This window comes from Nycticebus coucang, chromosome 18, assembly GCF_027406575.1.
Source record: "Nycticebus coucang isolate mNycCou1 chromosome 18, mNycCou1.pri, whole genome shotgun sequence".
In the NCBI taxonomy this organism is placed as follows: Eukaryota; Metazoa; Chordata; class Mammalia; order Primates; family Lorisidae; genus Nycticebus; species Nycticebus coucang.
The window spans coordinates 28,472,635-28,497,422 of NC_069797.1; the positions used below are offsets into that span (position 1 = coordinate 28,472,635).

Sequence of the window (24,788 nt, forward strand, 5' to 3'; positions counted from 1 at the left end):
GTGAAATATGCCTTGATCAGTGCCCAGCGATGTATGATTTGCCAAGGAGATATTGCTAGATATCGGGAGCAAGCTAACGATACAGCAAACTATGGAAAAGCACGCAGGTACTTTTTTACTTCTAGTTCATTATTTCTTTTCCCTGTGTAGCTTGTAGCCAAGCCCTATTAAGAGCAGTGGACCACTTGAGCTGCCTCTCATATGGATGTCCTATAGGTATCCCTTTTCGGTCCTTGTAGTCATGCTTTGCCACTCTAGGATTACATGTAACACTCCAGCTTATGTCTTAAGTATTAGGGCTGTCAGGGTGAATTGGGGAAAAGCTGATATGAGCCAGCATTTTCTTCTTATTGTTTTTCTGTTCTAGTTGGTACCTGAAGGCCCAGCACATTGCTCCTAAGAATGGGCGACCCTATAACCAGTTGGCTTTACTGGCAGTGTATACGGTAAGTAATCTTGTGGCTTGAGGAAGTGTTTGGCAGGTAGTGGCTTAAAATGTGGAATTTTTTAGTATCAGTTGCTGAAGCTTCATTTCATCTGATCACAGAAGCCCAAAGACTATCCCCCCTCTGGCTGGCGCCTATAGCTCAAGTGGCTAAGGTGCCAGCCACATACACCAGAGGTAGCGGGTTCAAATCCAGCCCGGGCCTGCCAAACAATGACAACTACAACCAAAAAATAGCCGGGTGTTGTGGCAGGTACCTGTAGACCCTGCTACTTGGGAAGCTGAGGCAAGAGAATCCCTTAAACCCAGGAGTTGGAGGTTGCTGTGAGCCGTGATGTCATGGCACTCTACCAGGGTGACAGCTTGAGGCTTCATCTTAAAAATAAAAAAAGAATATCCCCTTTTATCTCCTATCCTCAAACTTCATTTGTTACTATTACTGTCAGAGGTGAGTTGTCAGGAATCCCTTACTTTAATTGACTCAGTGCTTTATCCATTCACCGTATTTAAATTACTAAGGGAATACTCATGCTCTAGCCAAATATCACTCTTTGTTTCTGACCAGAGCTTTTTGCTCTGAATCTTGTAATCCCTTTCTCTTCCCTTTACCATTTTAGAAGAAAGAAGGCTCCTTCTTCCTCTCTTCTCTAAAGTCCTCACCTCGTCATAAGCAGTCACATCTTTACTTCCTTTCCCCAGATCTTTTTTTTTTTTTTTTTTTTGAGGCAGCGTCTCACTTTTGTTGCCCTGGATAGAGTGAGTACTGTGGAGTCATAGCTCACAGCAGCCTCAAACTCTTGGGCTCAAGCAATACTTTTCCTCAGCCTCTGAGTAGCTGGGACTACAGGTGCCCACCACAAGGCCTGGCTATTTTTTTTTTTTTTTTTTTGTAGAGACAGAGTCTCACTTTATGGCCCTCGGTAGAGTGCCGTGGCCTCACACAGCTCACAGCAACCTCCAACTCCTGGGCTTAAGCGATTCTCTTGCTTCAGCCTCCCCAGTAGCTGAGACTACAGGTGCCTGCCACAACGTCCAGCTATTTTTTGGTTGCAGTTCAGCTGGGGCCGGGTTTGAACCCGCCACCCTCAGTATATGGGGCCGGCGCCTTAGCGGCTGAGCCACAGGCGCCGCCCAGGCCTGGCTATTTTTTATTTATTTATTTATTTTTTGAGATGGGTTCTTGCTCTTGCTCAGGCTGATCTCAAAGCTGTGAGCTCAAGTAATCCACCAGCCTCGACCTCCTAGAGTATTAGGATTATAGGCGTGAGCCACCACTCTGGCCCCCAGATCCTCTTATCCTTTTTAACTTTTCACTTAAGCTGTCTTCTTAGCAGAAGCACAGTAAGCACTAGATTGTACCTCTCTAGATTCTGTCAGTCTCTTCTAAATGTGGCTCTGACAGAGAAATGGGCCTTTGGAACTGAGAGGGCTCCTAGGTAGGAAGCTGAATTGAAGAGGGCATTTTGGGGGCCAGTGGTAGGTGTCAAAGGTTCAAGCATAAGGAGCAGCTAACATGCTTATAGCAAGAAGAAAGCTTTTTTTTGTTTGTTTTTGAGACAGAGTCTCACTCTGTCACCCAGGCTAGCGTGCCATGGCATCATCCTAGTTTACAGTAACCTGGAACTCTTGGGCTTGAGCAATCCTTTTGCCTCAGCCTGCTGAGTAGCTGGGACTACAGGCGCCCACCACAATGCCCAGCTAATTTTTCTAATTTTAGTAGAGATGGGGTCTTGCTCTTGTTCATGCTGGCCTAGAACTCCTGAGCTCAAGCAATCCACCTGCCTCAGCCTCTTAGAGTCCTAGGGTTACACGTGTGAGCCAACATGCCTGGTTCAGAGAGAGTTTTCTTTCTTTCTTTTTTTTTTTTTTTTTGAGACAGAGTCTCAGTGGTCACCCTGGGTAGAGTGTGGTGGTGTCAGAGCTCACAGCAACCTCAAACTCCTGGGCTTATGCAGTTCTCTTGCCTTGGCAGCCAAAGTAGCTGGGACTGTAGGCACCTGCCACAATGCCTGGCTATTTTTTGGTTGTAGTTATCATTCTTTGGCAGGTCTGGGCTGGATTCGAACCCACTGGCTCCTGTGTATGTGGCTGGTGCCCTAGCCACTGAGCTACAGGCACGGAGCCAGGAGAAAGCTTTCTTAATGCTATAAAATTCATTGCCCAAATAACGTTTGAATATTTATATTCCCACTATTCCATAAAAGAGTCAAAGAAATTCTTTTTTTTTTTTTGTAGAGACAGAGTCTCACTTTATAGCCCTCGGTAGAGTGCCATGGCATCACACAGCTCACAGCAACCTCTAACTCCTGGGCTTAAGCGATTCTCTTGCCTCAGCCTCCTGAGTAGCTGGGGCTACAGGCGCCTGCCACAACGCCCAGCTATTTTTTGGTTGCAGTTCAGCCAGGGCTGGGTTTGAACCCTCCACCCTTGGTATATGGGGCTGGCACCTTACCGACTGAGCCACAGGCGCCACCCTCTTTTTTTTTTTTTTTGTTAGAGACAGAGTCTCACTTTGTTGCCCTTGGTAGAGTGCTGTAGCATCACAGCTCACAGTAACCTCCAGCTCTTGGGCTTAGGCGATTCTCTTGCCTTAGCCTCCCAAGTAGCTGGGACTACAGGCGCCCACCACAACACCCAGCTATTTTTTTTGTTGTTGTTGTTGCAGTTTGGCCGGGCCCAGGTTCGAGCCTGCCACTCTCGGTGTATGGGGCCAGTGCCCTACTCAATGAGCCACAGGTGCTGTCCAAAATTCTTAATAATTATGAATTGAAATAGTGATTAAGTAATGTAGTTTACTAAGATATTTCCCTCAGTATCTATTGAATCTTTCTCTCTTCCTCTCTCTCTTTTTTTTTTTTTTGAGGCACAGTTTTACTCTGTTGCCCTGGATAGAGTGCTATGGTGTCATAGCTCACAGCAACCACAAAGTCTTAGGCTAAAGTGATCCTCTTGCCCCAGCCTCCCGAGTAGCTAGGACTATAGGTGCCTGCCACAACATCTGGCTAGTTTGATTTCTGTCTGTGTTTATTCTTGATGTCTTACATAAATGAAATCATAAAATATGTGATCGTTTGTGTCAAGCTTCTTTCATTTAGCATAAAGTTTTTAAGGTTCATGTATCTTTTAGCATGTATCAGTCCTTTATTTATTTTTATGGCTGAGTAATATTCTTATATATTTTTTTTTTATTGAGACAGAGTCTCACTGTGTGGCCCTCAGTAGAGTGCCACAGCATCACAGCTCACAGCAACCTCAAACTCTCGGGCTTAAGCGATTCTCTTGCCTCAGCCAAGTAGCTGGGACTACAGGTGCCCACCACAATGCCCATTTTTTTTTTTTTTTTTTATAGAGGAGGTCTTGCTCTGGTTCAGGCTGGTCTCAAAACTCCTGAGCTCAGGGCAATCCACCACATTCCCACTAACAAAGTATGAGGGTTCCAGTTTTTCCACATTCTCACCAACATTTGTTGTTTTCCATTCTTTTGATTATGACCAATCTAGTGGGTGTTAAGTAGTATCTAATTGTGGGGGTTTGGTTTTTTCCATTTGGGGATATCTTTTTTGTTTTTCATTAGTAGACTTTATTTTGAGGAACAGTGCAGTAGCTCACAACTGTAATCCTAGCACTCTGGATGGCCGAGGCTGGTGGATTGCCTCAGCTCACAAGTTCGAGAGCAGACTGAGCCAGAGTGAGACCTCATTTCTAAAAATAGTCAGGCGTTGTGGCAGGTACCTATAGTCCCAGCTACTTGGGGGGCTGAGGCAAGAGAATTGCTTGCACCTAAGAGTTTGAGGTTGCCTTGAGCTATGACACCAGGACACTCTACCAAGGGTGACAAAGAGAGAGACTGTCTCAAAAAAACAAACAAACAAACAAAAAAAAACCCAGCCAGGTGCGGTGGCTCACATCTATAATCTTTTAGCACTCTCTGAGGCCGAGGCGGGTAGATTGCTTGAGCTCACAAGTTTGAGACCAGCCTGAGCAAAAGCAAGACCCCCGACTGTACTAAAAATAGAAAAACTGAGGCAAGAGGATCCATTGAGCCCTAGTTGGAGGTTGCTGTGAGCTATGATGCCACAGCATTCTACCCAGGGTGACAGCTTGAGACTCGTTTCAAAAAAAAAAGAAATACAAATAGACTTTTTTTGCTTACTGTTATACATTTAAAGTTTCTTTTTGTGGCTTGGTAGCTCATTTCTTTTATTATTGAATAATATTTTGTTGTATAGATGGTACCATAGTTTGCTTATCCACTCACCTGTTAAAGCACATCTTGGTTGCTTCCAAGTTGTAGCAATTATGAAGAAATCTGCTATAAACATCCATGTGCAGTTGTTTGTATAGAAATAAGTTTTCAATTTATTTGGGTAAATACCAAGGGGAGTGATAGCTAGATCATGGTAAAAGTATGCTTGTATGTTTAGTTTTGTAAGGAAGATACTGAACTGTTGTCCAGTGGCTGTACCATTTTTGTTTTGTTTTATTTGAAACAGAGTCTCACTCTGTTACCCCAGGCAGAGTGCAGTGGCATCATCATACCTCACTGCAAGCTCAAACTCCTGGGCTCAACTAATCCTCCTGCCTTAGCCTCTCAAGTAGTTTGGACTATAGGCATGCATCATGATGCCTGGCTAATTTTTTTGTGTTCAGTAGACATGAGGTCTTACTCTTGCTCAGGCTGGTCTTGAACTCCTGAACTTAAGTAATCCTCCCACTTTGGCCTTCCAGAGTGCTAGAATTATAGTTGTGAGCCACTGTGCCCAGCCAGCTGTACCATTTTATATTCCTACCAACAATGGATGAGATTTCCTCTTATTTTGCATCTTTGCCAGGATTTGATGTCACCAGTGTTTTAGATTTTTGAAATGCTGATAGGTGTGTAGTGGTGTCTCATTGTTTTAATTTGCAGTTCTCTCATGATGTTAAGTATCTTTTTTATATACTTATTTTTCATCTGTTTGTTGGTCTTGGTCTTACTTGGTGAGGTGTTTATTTAGATCTTTTGACCATTTTCAATTTTTTTTCTTGTTGAGTTGTAAGAATTCTTTGTGTGTGTATATATATGTGTGTGTGTGTGTGGTTTTTTTTTTTTTTTTGAGACAGAGCCTCAAGCTGTCGCCTTGGGTAGAGTGCTATGGCATCACAGCTCATAGCAACGTCCAACTCCTGGGCTTAAGGGATTCTCTTGAATCAGCCTGCCAAGTAGCTGGGAGTACAGGCACCCACCACAACGCCTGGCTATTTTTTGGTTGTAGTTGTCATTGCTGTTTGGCAAGCCCAGACTGGATTCGAACCCACCAGCTCTGGTGTATGTGGCTGGTGCCTTAGCTGCTTGAGCTACAGGCGCTGAGCCTCTTTGTGTATTTTGGATACAAGTCCTTATCCAGTGTATGTTTTGCAGATATTTTCATCCAGTCTGTGATTTATCTTCTCATTCTCCAGCAGTGTCTATTTTATTTATTTATTTTTTTGAGACAGAGTCTCAAGCTATCACCCTGGGTAAAGTGCTGTGGCATCATAGCTCACAGCAACCTCCAACTCCGGCTCAAGTGATCCTCTTGCCTCAGTTTTTTCTATTTTTAGTAGAGATGGGGTCTCACTTTTGCTCAGGCTGGTCTCGAACTTGTGAGCTCAAGCTATCCACCCACCTTGGCCTCCCAGAGTACTAGGATTACAGGGTGTGAGCCACTGCACCCGGCCCAGTAGTATCTTTTGAAGAGCATAAGTTTTACATTTTTATGAACTCCAACTTAACTAATTTTTTCTTCTATAGATTGTGCTTTTGGTGCTGTCTCTACGAAGTTATCATCAAATCCTTGGTCACCAAAATTTTCTCTTATTTTCCATGATTTGTATAGTTTTCCTTTTCGCATCTAGTTCTATCATCCATTTTGAGTTAATGTTTGTGAAAGGTGTGGGTCTATGTATAGATTCATTGTTTTGCACAGGGATGTTTAGTTGTTTCAGCACTATTTGTTGAGAAGATTGTCCTTTCTCCATTGAGTTGCCTTTGCTCCAATGTCAAAGGTCAGCTGGCTATATTTGTGTGAGTTTATTTCTGGGTTTTCTATTCTGTTCCATTGATTTATTTGTCTGTTCTTTGGTCAGTACCAAACTGTCTTGATTACTGTAGCTTTATGGTATGTCTTTATGTCTTTAGGTTGGGCAGTGTCAGTTTTCCAGCTTTGTCCTTCAGTATTGTGTTGGTTGTTCTGGATCTTTTGCCTTTCCATGTAAGCTATAGAAACGATTTGTTGTTACCTACAAACTTAGTGAGTATAGAGTGATCTCATTGTAATTTTTATTTGCATTTTCGTAGCAACTACTGATGTTGTATATCTTTTCGTGTGCTTATTGGCCATTTGGAGAAATGTTTACGGTGGGAAAATGTCCATTGCCCACTGAAAAATAATGTTTTTGATTTTTTGGAATTTTTGATAGTAGTAGAGTACACTAAAATTTTTATCACCTTGCCCATTTTTAAGTGTATAGTTTAGTAGTGTTAAGTATATTCATATTGCTATATAGCCCATCTCTAGGGCTCTCTTCGTCTTGGAAAACTGAAACTTTGTGTGAACAGCAGCTCCCCAGACTTTCTCCCCACAGCCCTGCAGCCACTCTTCTTTTTGTCTATCTTGACTAGTCCAGCTACCTCAGATAAATGGAATCATATAGTATTTGTCTGGTTATGACTGGCTTATTTCACTTAGCATACATCTTCAGGTTTCATCCACAGTGAAATGTGTCAACATTTCCTCCTTGTTTGAGGCCAAATTCCACTATAAGTATATACCACATTTTATAGATGCTTTCTTCCATTGGTGTACACTTGGGTGTATACTTCCACCTTTTGGCTATTGTGCACAATGCTGAAATAAACATGAATATACAAATATCACTTTGTGGCCCCTGCTTTCATTCTTTTTAGTAAATACCCAGAAGTCAAATTACTGGATGATCTGTCTTCAATTATTTGGAATATTATGATTATTATTATTATTTTGAGACAGAATCTCACTTTGTCACCCTCGGTAGAGTGCTGTGGTGTCACAGCTCACAGCAACCTCAAACTCCTGGGCTTAGGTGACAACGCCCAGCTATTTTTTGTTGCAGTTGTCACTGCTGTTTTAGCTGGCCAGGGCTGGGTTTGAACCTGCCACCCTTGGTATATGGGGCCAGTGCCCTACCCACTGAGCCACAGGCACCGCCCAAGGAATAATCATATTATTTTTAATAGTAGCTACACGATTTTACATTCCCACTAATGGCATCTAAGGGTTCTAATTTCTTCACTTCCTCATCAACACTTAATATTTTCTTTTATTTTTTTGCAGTTTTTGGCCGGGGTTGGGTTTGAACCCACCACGTCTGGCATATGGGGTGGGTGCCCTACCCCTTGAGCCACAGGCACGGCCCAACACTTACTATTTTCTATTTTTTGATAGTAGCCATTCTAATGGCTGTGAAGTGGTATCACACTGAGGTTTGGTTTTTGTTTTTGTTTTTTTTAGGCAAAGTCTCACTCTTTTGCCCAGGCTGGAGTGTCATGACATCAGCTTGGCTCATAGAAACCTCAAAGTCCTGGGTTCATGCAGTTCTCCTGCCTCAGTGTCCGAGTAGATGGGACTACAGGACCCCGCCACAACACCGAGCTAATTTTCCTTTTTTTTTTAGTAGAGATAGGGTATTGGTCTTTTTTTTTTTTTTGAGACAGAGTCTCATTATGTCACCCTCGGTAGAGTGCTGTTGTGTCATAGCTCATAGCAACTCGAACTCTTGGGCTTAAGCAATTCTCTTGCCTCAGCCTCCCAACTAGCTGGGACCACAGGAGCCCACCACAATGCCTGGCTATTTTTTGGTTGCAGTTGTCATTATTGTTTAGCAGGCCTGGGCTGGGTTCAAACCCACCAGCTTTGGTGTAGGTGGCCGGCACCCTATGCACTGAGCTACAGACGCCGAGCCATGGCTAATTTCTTTTAACATTTTTTAAATTAAATCATTATGTAACATGGCTAAATTAATGCAACATGGCTAATTTTTTAATTTTTTTTTAATTAATTTTGAGACAAGAGTCTCACTCAGTCGCCCTGGGGTTGAGTGTCCTGGCATCATAGCTTACAGTAACCTCAAATTTTTGGGCTCAAGGGAATCTCTTGCCTCAGCCTCCCGAGTAGCTGGGAATACAGACACTCACCACAATGTCTGGCTAATTTTTTTAGAGACTAGGTCTCACTCTCTGTTCTCAAACTCCTGAGCTCAGGCAATCCACCCTCCTCGGCCTCCCAGAGTGCTAGTGAGCCACTGTGCCTGGCCTCTAATTTCTTAATTTTTTGTAGAGACAGGATCTTGCTGTTGTTCAGGCTGATTTTGAACTCTTGAGCTCAAGGATTCTCCCATCTCAGCCTCTCCGAGTGCTAGGATTATGGGCATGAGCCATTGTGCTGAGCCTCAGCCAAGTTATTTTTCTTACATGGACCCCTGACCTAGATTAGCACTCCTTTCAAGTTCTTTTTCTCTATCCTGCTTCCTCTGTGTACCTCTCTCATCCTAATTGTCAATTATTAAGATCATTTTCTCAACTTTTTTTGTATCCTGTAACTGGTCATTCAGTAAATCTCAGATATTTATTAAGAACATCTCAGCTCAGCACCTGTGGCACAGTGGTTATGGCGCCAGCCACATACACCGAGGGTGGCAGGTTCGAAACCAGCCTGGGCCAGCTAAACAACAATGACAACTGCAACAAAAAAATGGCTGGACATTGTGGTGGACGCCTGTGGTTCCAGCTACTCAGGAGGCTGAGGCAAAAGAATTGCTTGAACCCAGGAGTTTGAGGTTGCTGTGAGCTGTGATGCTGCAGCACTCTACTGAGGGCGACAAAGTGAGACTCTTGACTCAAAAAACAACCAAAAATCTTATGCTTAACTAGTGTTGTGCCAGATATTCTGTTCCAGTGGTTCTCAACCTTCCTAATGCCGCAATCCTTTAATACAGTTCCTCATGTTGTGACCCCCAACCATGAAATTATTTTTGTTGCTACTTCATAACTGTAGTTTTGCTACTGTTATGAATCATAATATAAATATCTGATATGCAGGACGGTCTTAGGCAACCCCTGTGAAAGGGTCGTTTGACCCCCAAAGGGATTATTTCCCACAGTTGGAGAACTGCAGTGTTAGACTATATGCATTGTGGAAATTCAGTCTTTTCAGGAGCCGTATGTGTGTAAACGTTTCTTACTTTGCAAATATGGAAACTTTTCTAGGTTAATTTGCTTAGTGTTATGCCTAATAAATGCAGGACCAAATTCAGATATAGGTAGTTGACCTTAGAACCTGTGCCTTTCATCGATCCACGAATGGATTAATAAATTGTGGTATGTGTACACCATGGGATATTATATAGCCTTAAAGAAAGATGGAGACTTCACCTCTTTCATGTTTATATGGATGGAGCTGGAACATATTCTTCTTAGTAAAGTATCTCAAGAATGGAAGAAAAAGTATCCAATGTACTTAGTCCTACTATGAAACTATAGCTTTCATATGAAAGCTATAACCCAATTATAACCTAAGAATATGGGGAAGGGGGAGAGGGAGGAGAAGGGAGGGAGGAAGATGGGCGGAGGGAGGGTGATTGGTGAGACCACCCCTACAGTGCATCTTACAAGGGTACATGTGAAACTTACTAAATGGAGAATGTAAATGTCTCAACACAATAACTAAGAAAATGCCAGGAAGGCTGTGTTGACCAGTGTAATGAAAATATGTGAAACTGTGTATAAAAACCAGTGTATGGTGCTCCATGATTGCATTAATGTACACAGCTATGATTTAAGAATAAATAATAATAAAAAAAGAACATCCATGTTAAAATGGAGGTATTATAAGAGCAGTAAAAAAAAAAAGAACCTGTGCCTTGTTAGATGAATGTATGATATGAGTTTTCAAGAATGAGTGGACACTGAGGAGAAAAAGAAGCTAGTATTTTAGATGTTTTTTGACACAGTTACAGAAAACAGTGAAAATGTATATGGAGAGAGTGAAAAGCTTTTGGATATTCTTTTCCCTTGTTTCAGTTTTATCCTTCCTTCTGACTCTTTGCCTTTCCTTTATTTCTTCTTTTCCCTATTACTACTTGATTATGAACTGCTTAGGAGGCTGAGACAAGTGAATCGCTTAAGCCCAAGATTTTGAGGTTGCTATGAGCTGTAATGCCACGGCACTCTACCGAGGGCAACATAGTGAGACTCTGTCTCAAAAAAAGAAAAAAATTGATTACAAAATAAATGGATTTGAAGTATATATTTACTGGATTCATTGAGCGATATTCATAAAATGTTCAACTCACTAATTATAATTTTTAAAAATTGTCAGTAGCAATGGCAACATTATTGACTGGGTACAACTAAATGTGACACATGTGATCAGCACTTCATAGGCCTAGGAACATTGCTTCATGGGTGTTAGGATTTCCACTTCAATAGTGGGAGCTATGGGAGCTCAGGAAGATTATTACATAACTAGCCCAAAGTCTCAGGGTCAAATCCTGGATAAGCCAGTATTTGAATTTAGGTCTGTCTTAATTCATTATACCATTACTGATTCCATGATAAGAATCCAGGATGTAAGATGAGTTGAACATTTCTTTATCTAAAAACAAAACATAGTTGCTGCTTTATTTTAAGAGGCCTTTATTCCTTTCTTTCCTTTACGAGTACTTGGTTCTTGGAGCACTGTTGCATGTAAAATACAGCCCTGTGTAAGAAAAGACTTGTGGTGTAATTGCCATGGCTTCTCCCATGATAGCATTTCTGATTTTCTTATTAGAATTCCTCACAGCCTAGGAGACCGGCTGGGAAAGATAGCAGGATTTCTTGGGTTAGCTGCATCATACTGGAGTTAGGAACAGAACTGGTTGACTGAATGTCTCTGGCCTCTTTCCACAGAGGAGGAAGCTTGATGCTGTATATTACTATATGCGCAGTTTAGCTGCCAGCAACCCTATCCTAACTGCCAAGGAGAGTCTCATGAGCTTGTTTGAAGAGACTAAACGAAAGGTGAGTTGGGGATGCAGGGAGAAACAATTCTTTTTTTTTTTTTTTTTTTATTTATTTTTTATTTTTTGTAGAGATAGAGTCTCACTTTATGGCCCTCGGTAGAGTGCCGTGGCCTCACACAGCTCACAGCAACCTCCAACTCCTGGGCTTAAGCGATTCTCTTGCCTCAGCCTCCCGAGCAGCTGGGACTACAGGCGCCCGCCACAACGCCCGGCTAGGGAGAAACAATTCTTCCTGGAAGAATACATTTCCCTTAGTGCTCTGTGACTTCAGGGGAGTGATTAATAATATCCATAGTGGTCCCATGAGGCTGTGCTGATGGATAATCAGTCAGCTCCTGTGCAGGACCAAGTTGCAATATTCAGGAGAACTTTTAGGGTGCCCTCAGGTATACATGTTCCACAGCATCTAGTTTACAGAATTAATAACTTTAGTTATTTAATTAGTCAGAGCAGATGATACTCTGCTACTTTGGAATTGTAACACAGTCTTTACTTTTTAATAGTCCCTAGGCAACAAACACAGGTGAGGTGAGGTTCTTCTCTTTGTTAATTGAATCTCAGGAGAGTCTAAACTTGTGTTTGTATGTTACATAGGCAGAACAAATGGAAAAGAAGCAACATGAGGAATTTGAACTGAGCTCTGATCAATGGAGGAAAGGAAAGAGGTCAACTTTTCAGCATGTTGGTGATGACACCACTCGCCTGGAGATCTGGATTCATCCATCCCATCCACGGTCCTCCCAGAGCACTGAGTCCGGGAAGGATTCTGAGCAGGAGAATGGGCTGTGCAGCCTGAGTCCCAGTGATGTAAGTTCCTAAGAGTGATGCAATGAGCCAAACTAAGTAAGGCTAGGTGACCCGGTTCACTCAACTGTGAGGTGCACTGCAGAGTCTTCCCACTGATCAGAGGAAAGACAACCCAAGCCACATAAGGCTCCCTGATGTTCTCTTCCTTTTCATTTACATCTCCTTTATCTTATTATTTGCTTCCCTTTCTCACCACTATGTGGCACTGCAGAATTTCGTAAAAGTAGAGTTTGAATTTTTTGTTTTTGCTTTTAGTTTGGCAACATCAATATGGTGCTTTAGAATTCTATTCCTTTTTTTTTAATATTAAAAAAAATTTCACCCAGGACACATAGATTTAAGTTGCCTTGGATATTTACTCTCTATGCTTTAGGATTCTGTGTCGGATTTTATACTCTTTTTCTTTTTGGTTGACCTTATATTTAGAGAATGAATTAAAGCAGCCAGGGGTAGGTTAGTCTGGTTTGTGATCAGCCTCTTATGGGATAACCTCTTATAACTCTTGGGATGAGGTTTTTTCCTTAAATCAGGAGAAATGATAGTAAAAAAAATCACAGGATTGTATGGAAGTTCCCTCCTCTTCATTTACTCAGTAAATACTGAACATTGTGCCACGTACTAGAGATGCATGAAAAAGGTGTCCTTTTGGGCGGCGCCTGTGGCTCAGTCGGTAAGGCGCCAGCCCCACATACAGAGGATGGCGGGTTCAAACCCGACCCCGGCTGAACTGCAACCAAAAAATAGCTGGGTGTTGTGGCGGGCGCCTGTAGTCCCAGCTACTCGGGAGGCTGAGGCAAGAGAATCGCTTAAGCCCAGGAGTTGGAGGTTGCTGTGAGCTGGGTGAGGCCACGGCACTCTACCGAGGGCCATAAAGTAAGACTCTGTCTCTACAAAAAAAAAAAAGAAAAAGGTGTCCTTTTGCTCTCAATGTGAGCATTCTAGTTGAGTATACAGAAGTGTGAACAGGCATTTGGAATACAGTATAATGGATTTTGTTTGGAGTATACACCCAAAATTTGTGGGAGCACATAGCCATGGATCGCTTTGAAGTATAAAGGTCAGAGTTAGCTAGAAAAGAAGGTGAAGGAGACTGGCAAATTATATCCCAGGCAAAGGAAATAGCATATGCAGAGGCCTGAGGCTAGGCAGAGAGAGCATAGTAGTTGGAAAACTGCGCAGGGCTGGTTCATTGTGCCTTGAGAGTACATTTATAGTGGACTGAGTGGTGGGCCAAGTTGGGGCCAGATGTTGAGGGGTTATACAATAATTTGGGGGCGGCACCTGTGGCTCAGTGAGTAGGGCGCTGGCCCCATATACTGAGGGTGGCAGGTTCGAAAACGGCCCTGGCCAAACTGCAACAAAATATAGCTGGGTGTTGTGGCGGTTGCCTATAGTCCCTGCTACTCGGGAGGCTGAGGCAAGAGAATCGCCTAAGCCCAAGGGCTGGAGGTTGCAGTCTCACTGTGATGCCACAGTGAGACTCCATCTCTAAAGAAAAAAACAAAAAAACCCCAGTAATTAGTTTGGGCTTTATCCTGAAGAGACTAGGGAGCTATTGAATGCTTTAAATAGGGGAATAATGAATCAGATCTGCCTTCTGTATTATAACTGTGGCTGCTTTGTGAAAAGTTTAGAGAAGAGTAAAACAAATAGGAAATTAGAAAAGTGCTACAGTAACCCAAGTAAGATGCAAAAATGACTTGAGCCAAGACATGGCCTTGGAGATAGGGAGACGTGAACATACTTTCATAACCATAAAGAGAACCCAGAGGACTTGACTGGGATGTGGGGAGCTTAGGGAAAAGAGGGAATCAAGAATAATACCTAGGTTTCTGACTTGGAAACTGGAAGATGGTTCATACCCTGAAATGAAGAATAAAAGTGGGTTGATTTTAGGAGAAAGAAATAATTTAATTTTAGATATAATGAATTTGTCATTCCTTTAAGACAGTAGTCTCTAACTTTTTTGGCACCAGAGACTGTTTTCATGGAAGACAGTTTTTCTATGAGGAGGGGTAGGGGATGGTTTTGGAATGATTCATGTGTATTACATCTCCACCTCACATCATCAGGCTTTAGATTCTCATAGGGAGTGTGCAACCTGGATCCCTCCCATGTCCTGTTTATGATAGTGTTCTCACTCCTGTGGAAATCTAATCCTATCACTGATTCAACAGGAGGCGGAGCTCAGGTAGTAATGCAAACAATGAGGAACATCTGTAAATACAGATGAAGCTTCCCTTGCTTGCCCGTCCTTCATTTTCTGCTGTACAGACCTGTTCCTAACAGGCTATGGACTGGTACTATTCCCCAGCCCAGGGGTTGGAGACTACAGCTTTAAGATATTGAAGTGGAGCTTTTCAGAGGCTGTTCAAAGGCTAACAGGTGTCTAGAGCTGGGGAGAGTGGTCTAGGCCACAGATGAAGATTTTTTTTTTTTTTGAGACAAAGGCTCACTTTGTCACCCTTGGTAGGGTGCCGTGGCATCACAGCTCACAACACCTCCAGTTCTTGGGCTTAGGCGATTCTTTTGCTTTAGCCTGCCAAGTAGGTGGGACTACAGATGCCAGCCAGAACGCCCGGCTATTTTTTGTTGCAATTTGGCCAGGGCGGGGTTCGAACCCACCACCCACTGAGCCACGGGCGCTGTCCCCTATTTATTTATTTTTTTGACAGAGTCTCACTATGTCGCCCTCTGTAGAGTGCCATGGTGCCACAGCTCATAGCAAACTCAGACTCTTGGGCCTAAGTGATTCTCCTGCCTCAGCCTCCCAAGTAGTTGGGACTACAGGTGCCCGCCACAATGCCTGGCTATCCTTTTGTTGCAGCTGTTGTTGTTTGGCAGGCCCTAGCTGGGTTTGAACCTGCCAGCCCCAGTGTATGTGGCTGGTGCCATAACTGCTGAGCTACAGGCACCTAGCCTATATTTTTTTGAAACAGAATCTCACTGTGTCGCTCTTGGTAGAGTGCTGTGGCGTCATAACTCACAGCAACCTCAAACTCTTGGGCTTAAGTGATTCTCTTACCTCAGCCTCCCAAGTAGCTGGGACTACAGGCGCCCGCCTCCACACCCAGCTATTTTGTTGTTGCAGTTAGAAATGAAGATAAAAGTATATTCATTACAATATTAAGAAAATGCCATAAAGGCTACGTTGAACAGTTTGATAAGAATATTTCAGATTGTACCCCTTGATTGCACAAATGTACACAGCTATGATTTAACAATAAAAAAAAAAGTATATTGATGGGCGGCGCCTGTGGCTCAACGGGTAGGGCGCCGGTCCCATATGCCAGAGGTGGCAGGTTCATGCCCAGCCCCGGCCAAAAAAAAAAAAAAAGTATATTGATTACAGTAATGTTATCCTCTGGAAAATAATTCTGTTTTTAGTGTTTTACCTGCTTAAAAAACAAAATCAAGACCTGGTGCAGGGGCTCATGCCTGTAATGCGAGCACTCTGGGAGGCCTTGAGGGGATTGTTTGAAGCCAACAGTTTGATACCAACCTGAGTGAGAGCCAGCAGACCTCTGTCGCTATCAAAAATAGAAAACTTACCTGGGTGTGGAGGCATATGCCTGTAGTCCCAGCTACTTATCTCTTGAGCCCCAAGAGTTGCTGTAAGCTAGAATGATACTATTACACTCTAGCCAGGGTGACAGAGCCAGACTGTGTCTAACAAACAAACAAAATCAAAACAAAGTAAAACCCAACTTAGGTTTTTGTGGCATCTGTGGTATTTACATCTTGCAAATTTAAATAGCATATGCTCCTTAAAACTCTTCCATGTACAGCACTGTCAAGAACATTACTAAATGTCACCAACTTTCATACCTTATAAAAGGATGATTATTTTAGTTTCAATATTTTATTTATTTATTCATTTTTGAGATAGAGTCTCACTTTATCACTCTCAGTAGAATGCCGTGGCAGCACAGCTCACAGCAACCTCCAATTCCTGGGCTTAGGTGATTCTCTTGCCTTAGCCTCCCGAGGAGCTGGGATTACAGGCACCCGCCACAACGCCCAGCTATTTTCTTGTTTTGCAGTTTGGTCGGGGCTGGGTTCGAACCTGCCACCCTTGGTATGGGGCCAGCGCCCTACCCACTGAGCCACAGGCGCTGCCTATTTATTTTTTGAGACAGAGCCTCAAGCTGTCACCCTCAGTAGAGTGCTGTGGCGTCACAGCTCACAGCAACCTCCAGCTCCTGGGCTTAAGCCATTCTCTTGCCTCAGACTCCCAAGTAGCTGGGACTACAGGTGCCCACCACAACGCCTAGCTATTTTTTTGGTTGTAGTTGTCATTGTTGTTTGGCAGGCCCAGGCTGGATTTGAACCCACCAGCTCTGGTGTATGTGGCTGGCACCTTAGCTGCTTGAGCTATAGGCACTGAGCCGATTTTATTTATTTATTATTTGTTTGTTTACTTATTTATTTTGAGACAGAGTCTCACTCTGTCACCCTGAATAGAGTGCTGTGGTATCATTGTAGCTCATAGCAACCTCAGACTCTTGGGCTTGAACAAATCCTCTTGCCTCAGCCTCCAGAGTAATTGGGACTACATATGTGCCCCATTATACCAACTAGGTTTTTCTAATTTTTAGTAGAGAGGGGATCTTGCTTTTGCTCAGGCGGGTTTCGAACTCCTGAGTTTAAGCAACCTACCTGCTTTGGCTTCCCAGAGTGCTAGGATTACAGGTGTGAGCCACCACAGCCAGTCTAGTTTTGAGATTTTAGATTTACTAGATATAGCCTATATTAGAGTATAGCAATCATGTCACACAAAGAAAAACTTTTTTTTTTTTTTTTTGAGACAGTCTCACTTTATCGCCCTCAGTAGAGTGCTGTAGCATCACAGCTCACAGCAACCTCCAGCTCTTGGGCTTAGGTGATTCTCTTGCCTCAGCCTCCCAAGTAGCTGAGACTATATAGGCACTTGCCATAACACCCGGCTATTTTTTTGTTGCAGTTTGGCTGGGGCCAGGTTTGAACCCACCACCCTCAGTTTATGGAGCTGGTGCCCTACTCACTGAGCCATAGGCGCCACCTGACACCCAGCTATTTTTTGTTGCCGTTGTCATTGTTGTTTAGCTGGCCCAGATGGTGCTCAGACCCGCCATCCTCAGTGTACATGGCTGGCCCCATAACCACTGTGCTACAGGTGCCGAGTCAGAAAAATATTTCTCAATTATTCTCTGTTCAGAAATGCTTTTCCTATGTTTCCATTTTGCAATATGTTGCTAATCTTTATCTATAGACAAACCTGGAAATTGGTTCATGCATTTTAAATTAGTAGTATTCTTTAAATTAAATAATATCTTTTATTTTTTGGGATACAGTCTCACTCTGCGGTCATGGTATGGTGTCAGACTAGCTCATGGCAACCTCAAACTCCTGGGTTCACGCAATCCTCCTGCCTCGGCCTCCTGAGTAGCTTGGACTATAGGTGCCCACCACAAACATCTGGCTAATATTCCTAATTTTAGTAGAAACAGAATTTTGCTCTTGGTCAGGCTTGTCTTGAACTCCTGAGGTCAAGTGATCCTCCTGCCTTAGCTTCCCAGAGTGGTAGGGTTATAGGCTTAACCAGTGGGCCAATGGGCCCAGCCTAGTAGTATTCTTTAATTTTAATTTAAAGATACCTTTTCTTATATCTGAGAAATTTTTCACTGAGGCATGAAAGCTTGAAAGAGACATGGATGTTTAGGGAACTACAAGTAGTTCAGTATGGCTGAAGACCAGGATGTGAGAGGTATTCTTGCTAGAGACTTGAGTCATTCTTTGCCCTTTCCTTTCCTTTGTCCCCACATTCAGTCAATACCAAGTACTGTCAAATCCACTTCCTAAACATAATGTGAAACTGTCCACTCCTCTCCATTCTCATTGCTTTGTCACCTTTTCAGTAATTCATATACTACTGAAAGAAGTTCCCAGTGGTCTTTGAACATTTGTTCCTATCCTTCTTTCTCAGTCTTTTTTTCCAGACAGTAACCCAAATGAACTTCCAAGTGAACATTTCTCATCCTGTCACTCCCCTCTCAACAATCTTGGTCCAAAATCCATAACATAGTCTGTTGGGCCCCCCATGAACTGTCCCCTGCTACTTCTAATGTTATATTTCTATTCCTCCCTTGGCTACTGTGCTCCATCCATTCTGGCTTCTTCCTTGAGGGGCCCAAGCTCTTTTCTGGCCCCTGGAAATTATTCTCTGCCTGCAGTGCATTTGCCCCTCTCACCGGTTCTTCTGACTTTATGAGTCGATTTTTACTTATTCTTCAGGTCTCAGCCTAAATGTCACTTTTTCAGGGAAGCTGTTCCTGATCTCTGAGATTGGCTATTTCTCTTTCATGATATCAGAGTTAAGTTTTAGATGTAGTTTTGTTGTTAAGATTGTTCCCTTGTTAGAGTGAAGACTCTGTGAGAGTAGGATCACATTTAGTTTATCCACTGCTTTGTTTTCCTCGGTTCATAGAAGATAAATAGATAAATCTTAGTCGAGTATACAAATAAGAGGAAGAACAGTGAGGATGAGGCTAGAGAAGGTTGCAGGTGCCAGGTCCTTCTTAAATACTGAGAAGTTTTTAATTGGATGGAGATATTAGGTATTGAGGATTTGTTTTTTTTTAGTTGGTCATTTTTTTTAAATTGACAGATAGTACACTTGAGCCTCTGTAAGTTGAACACCCACAGGACTGTAACTAACTGGTTACCATAGAGAGGTGGTCAACATAAGGGGAACTAGGGCTACTGTGCTGATACATACATGTGGTACCTATGAACATTAGGTCACCTTAAGGAGGTGGTCAATGTAGAGAGGTGGTCACCATGGAGGTTTTATTGTATTTGTGGGTTACATTTGATCTTTGATACATGCATAGATCATGCAATGATCAAATCAGGTATTTAGGATATCCATCACTTTGAATGTTTATCAATCATTTTGGTATTGGGGATTTTAAGCAAGGGGATAACATAAATGGATTTGTGTAATGATCAAATTGTGTAATGAAAGTACTACTCTTTCCAGTACTTCTAGGATTTTGAACAAATTTGTTCCTTTGAAGGGAATTTTTTAAATTGCAGAAGTAATACCAATTCATTGTTTCTAAATCAAGCAGAAACGTATATATAAAGTGAAAGTCACTAGTATTCCTTCCTTCAGAGATTACACTGTTACCTATTCTATGGATGTTCTTCCAGACCATTTTCTAAGCATTTATAAGTGTGTATGTATATACACATATCTACAAAACCATGCAATGTATTTTTTAACAAAAGTGGGATTATACTATCCATGATAATCTGCAGTTTCCTTTTTAAATTTTTATTTACATATATATATATATATATATATTTTTATTTTTTTTTGTAGAGACAGAGTCTCACTTTATGGCCCTCGGTAGAGTGCCGTGGCATCACACAGCTCACAGTAACCTCCAACTCCTGGGCTTAAGCGATTCTCTTGCCTCAGCCTCCCGAGTAGCTGGGACTACATGCGCCCGCCACAGTGCCCGGCTATTTTTTGGTTGCAGTTTGGCCGGGGCCGGGTTTGAACCTGTCACCCACGGTATATGGGGCCGGCGCCTTACCGACTGAGCCACAGGCGCCGCCCTACATATATTTTTTATTTCAGATTATTATGTGGGTACAAACAATGAGGTTACAATGTTTGTGTTTGTTAGGTACGGTCCCTGTTGTAGTTGTGTTCCTCACCTAGGAGGTGTGCCATATACCCTTACATTGTGCTCATTATGTGGGAGCACATTGATCTGCAGTTTGCTCTTGTAAATTATTGTTTGGAGGTCTAGTTAGTCCTGCTATAAAACAATATATATTAGTACATTATTTATTTTTTTTTTTAAGAGACAGAGTCTCACTTTATCTCCCTTAGTAGTCACAGCTCATAGCAACCTCCAACTCCTGGGGTTAGGTAATTCTCTTGCCTCCACCTCCCGAGTAGCTGGGACTACAGGTGCCCACTGCAACGCCCGGCTATTTTTTGTTGCAGTTTGGCTGGGGCTGGGTTCAAACCTGCCACCCTCGGTATATAGGGCTGGTGCCCTACCCCCTGAGCCACAGGTGTCGCCCTATTAGTACATTCTTAAAATCACTGTGCTATGCAAAATTGTACAATAAAAACCACAGAGCTTATGGGGAAAATAGAATTAGCACAGACCTCAAAAAACTTCCTCAGTGACATAGTGAAAAAGAAAAAAAGGAACGTAATTAAAAACAGTTTTACCTGCTCGGCTCCTGTAGCTCAGTGGCTAGGGTGCTGGCCACATACACCAGGGCTGGTAGGTTTGAACCCAGTCTGGGCCTGCCAAAAGACAACAATGACAACTATAACAAGAAAATAGCTGGGCGTTGTGGTGGGCGCCTGTAGTCCCAGCTACTTGGGAGGCTGAGACAAGAGAATCACTTGAGCCCAAGAGTTTGAGGTTGCTGAGTTGTGATGCCACAGCACTCTTCCCAGGGTGATAGATTGAGACTCTGTCTCAAAAAAAAAAAACGACCCAAAAACCCCAAAACAGTTGTACCATTTTATACTTGTTAAATGGTTATGAAGTATGTAAATATAGTAGGAACCATGGCTTATTACCCTTGTAGTCCCAGCTACTTGGGAGGCTGAGGCCGAAGGAGCACTTGATGCCAATAGCTGGAGACTAGCCTGGGTTATGTAACATGACTTCATTTCTTTTTTCTTTTTCGAGACAGAGTCTCACCTTGTCACCCTTGCTAGAGTGCTGTGACATCACAGCTCACAGCAACTTCCAACTTCCAACTCTTAGGCTTAAGTGATTCTCTTGCTTCAGCCTCCTGAGTAGGTAGGACTACAGGCACCCACCACAATGCCTGGCTTTTTTTGTTGTTGTTGCAGTTGTCATTGCTTTTTAGCTGGCTGGGTTCGAACCTGCCACCCTCGGTATATGGGGTGCTCTACTCACTGAGCCACAGGCACCACCCTGTGCATAACTTCATCTCGAAGAAAACTCGAAGGTTGCTTGTGGAAATGGGCTTCAAAAGGGTTAAAGCTTGTAAATTATTGTGAAGTAGAAGAAGAAAGGTTACTTAAAATTAGACAGATAACAGATTTGGATAGGCATGGCTGTAACATGTTCATAATGGTGAACTGAGGTAGCTATTAGGTGTTTGAGATGTGTGTGTTTTGTATATTCCTATGCAGCTTGATTCACCTGGGTGCAGTTTTCTGTGTTTATCTGGTGTTTCTTGTGAATAAAATTACATATAAGCAAATGCAAACTGTTATGCTCAAATGTCTCCTAATACATTGGTGACAAAGAAACAAATCCATGTTTTCATTATAGCTCTATCTGTGTGATACAGAACTGGATGATTAGTCCTTATAGGAATTATTCCTTTGGCAACTCCTAGAAAGTGTCTAGCACAAACTACTAAAATTCAGATCTGTGATTAAATAGAAAGTTTGGCTTCAGATGATTGTTAGTAATGATAGTAATGTCCCAGCTAGTTTGGTCTCTATCTGCTAAACATGGGCTTTGGATCTCTTTCTTTCTCTGAATGGGTTACAGGAAGTTAGCTTGTGGGTTGTTGGTTTTCAGCCTTGAGATGTGGTTTGGGTTGAACATCCAGCCTAGGGAGGAACTGCCAATCTCAACTGTAAGTGGAGTTCTATTGAGATTCACATTTAAATTCTTCCTCCTAGCTAGGGTTCCTAGGGTTACTAGGGTTCCAGGTGTTCTTTATTTAGTAGAATGTCTTCTGCCTTGCTTCATCTCTCTTTGGAAATCAGAAAGAAATACTGCTTGGCAAATGGGTCATTGCTGACAATGAGTTAAGATTGTTACAGCATCAGAAATCATGTTCACAGTGAAAGGCAAGGGTCTCTGATAGAACTTCTGAAGATACTTAGATCTGATTGCTCTATTACCAGCATCTTGAATAGAATGCAATATATGTCTGCTGGGGAAGAATAAGCATTTGAGATTGGGAGGCCTTGTGTTCTGGAATGATGTGGTTATGTCATATGTCTTATGTAGTCTCTTATAGCTGGGACTACAAGGGTGAGCCTTGGTTCCTGCTATATTTACATGCTTCTTAACCATTTAACAAGTATGAAATGGTGCAATTGTTTTTAATTAGGTTCCTTTTTTATGAAAAGAAATATGTCTTATGACAAGAGAAATGTCATTTTTGGTTAAGCTCTAGTTAAACTTTCTTTCTTTGGCTCCTCTGAATATTTGAGGTTCTGTACCTTCATAACTCCTAAACCTATTATTTGATTTTTCCTTATTTGAACCTCTCCGATTTCAACCAACAAATGATATCGTTTGCCTTGGTCTTACTCCTTTGCTCTTCTTCCTTCTGTCACATGCCATTATTAATTTAATTTAATGATTTATTTGAGACAATGATTTATTTGAGACAAGTAAGACAAGGTCTTACTCTGTTGCCCAGGCTAGAGTGCAGTGGTATAATCATGGCTTACAGTAATTTTGAACTCCTGGGTTCAAGTGATCCTCCCACCTCAGCCTTCTGAGTAACTAGGACTGTAAGTGTATGCCACCACACCCAGCTAGTTTTAAGTTTTTTTGTACAGACAGGGTCTTGCTATGGTCTCTAATTCCTTACCTCACGCAATCCTCTCACCTTGGCTTCCCAAAGTGCTGGAATTATAGGCATGAGCCACTGCACCTAGTTCTTTTTTTCTTTTTTTTCTTTTTCATATCAGCTGAATTTAAGATTTACATTTTATTTCTTTGCATAATATCTTTTTTAGAACATGTTCAGGTCTGGAGAACCTTAGTTGCTGCTTAGTTTTTGGAATAGAAGGCTATGTTCTAGGTCCATTGCTTACCCAGACTAAAGTTTTGTTTATCTGTTCTGTGATTTCAGCTTTATGCTAGGATTGTAAAGATGAATACAACGTTGTTATTTTCTCAGATTACAGAGAGTCTATGGCAAGGGTCAGCAAACTTTTTCTGTGAAAGGCCAGGTAGTAAACATTTTAGAAGCTTGGAGGCCATATGGTCTCCCTTGCAACTACTCAGCTTTGCTGTTGTAGTACCAGAATAGCCATAAACAGTATGTAAATGAACGAGCATGGCTGTGTTCCAGTAAAATTTATTTACAAAGATAGGTGGTGGATTGTATTTGGCCCGTGGGCCTTGTTTGCCAACTTCTTATCTAATGGAAAAAACAGCTGCATAAACAGAATGCATCAGTATACAGTTGATTCTTGTTATTTGTAGTAGTTGTGTTCTATAAGTTCACCACAAATGCTGAATTAGTACTAGGATATTGCTCTTAGTAGACTACTGCTTCTAAGAGAAATACAAAATTAGGTTTCTTCAAGTGTCTGGTCACCGCATTTTAGCCAACCAATTATAACCTTTTTTTATGTTTCCATTTTAAAGATACCTGATTTAATACATGTTGTTCACTCATTAACATTGAACTTACATCAAGCAGTATTATCACTGATGTGTGAAGCTTATCTAACATGCGTAAGTATCTTCTCCCTAGTCACATTATAGTCTCTTGTACTTTAAGAACACTAGACAGCACTTCAGCAGGAAGCTTGGGAGCCATTTTAGAGAGCAAAATCACCAAAAACAAGTTCCAAACTGTGGGAATGATGGCACTAAATGGACCACAAAATGGATACTTGTTTAAAGCATGACCAGAAACAAGAGGGCAGAGAGTTGCCTTGTTTAACTTTAGCTAGGAATGTACATGTCAGGTGACTCAAATTTTTTGCTGCTCTAGATCTGTGAGAATGATGGCAAAAGCATCATGAGTGTTGAATTGGGATTACAAATAAATTTTATCAAGTAAGCAAATTGACAGATACAAAATCTATGAATAATGAGTATCAACTGTATTGTGAGAACAGTGGAAACACATAGAAGGGGTCCTGGTCCAGTCCTGGCAGAGGCATGGGTTGGGGTGAAGGGAAAGAGAGTGAATTCAGAAGCTTCTTGGAAAAGATAACTGGGCAGAGTGGGAAGAGCGTGTTCTTAGAAGTAACAGCATGAGGAAAGACAGAAAGGTATGAAGCAGCAGAGGGCTTGCAAGGCACCTAAATCTGTGGTAATTGGGGGGATAATGTGAAAAAGTTGTAGCAGTAGAGAGAACACTGAGCCTTCTACCAGAATCCCATTTGCATTTGGTGCTATGGTATGTGTGGAAGGCGCTCAGTAGGCTGGTATCCTATAATATAACTTTGGACTTTGGAAATAGTAATTTGTATCTGGAATTTCTCATTGTTTGCTTGTCGTATCTGCATTATTAATTCAACAGAGGCAGCACTATTTCATCATTAAATGTGATAGAGTAGAGGATGACTGGATTTTTTACTACACAGTTTCCTGATTATAAAGGTTTAAGGGGCGGGATGAGGTGGCTCACTCCGGTAATCCACAACTTTGAGAGGCCAGAGTGGAAGGATCACTTGAGGCCAGGAATTGGGCAACATAGTGAGACTCTGTCTTTACAA

General features: G+C 42.2%; 1 protein-coding gene across 3 annotated transcripts in view; it reads left to right on the forward strand.

The window, feature by feature from the left end:
• Window positions 1-24,788, forward strand: part of SMG6 (SMG6 nonsense mediated mRNA decay factor) — a 279,430-nt gene that overhangs the window by 9,199 nt on the left and 245,443 nt on the right. For all 3 annotated transcript variants that reach the window (XM_053568504.1, XM_053568503.1, XM_053568502.1), the window contains exons 5-8: window positions 1-107; window positions 368-446; window positions 11,394-11,504; window positions 12,101-12,313. In XM_053568504.1, the coding sequence (XP_053424479.1) occupies window positions 1-107; window positions 368-446; window positions 11,394-11,504; window positions 12,101-12,313 (510 nt within the window). The remainder of the gene's footprint in view (window positions 108-367; window positions 447-11,393; window positions 11,505-12,100; window positions 12,314-24,788) is intronic.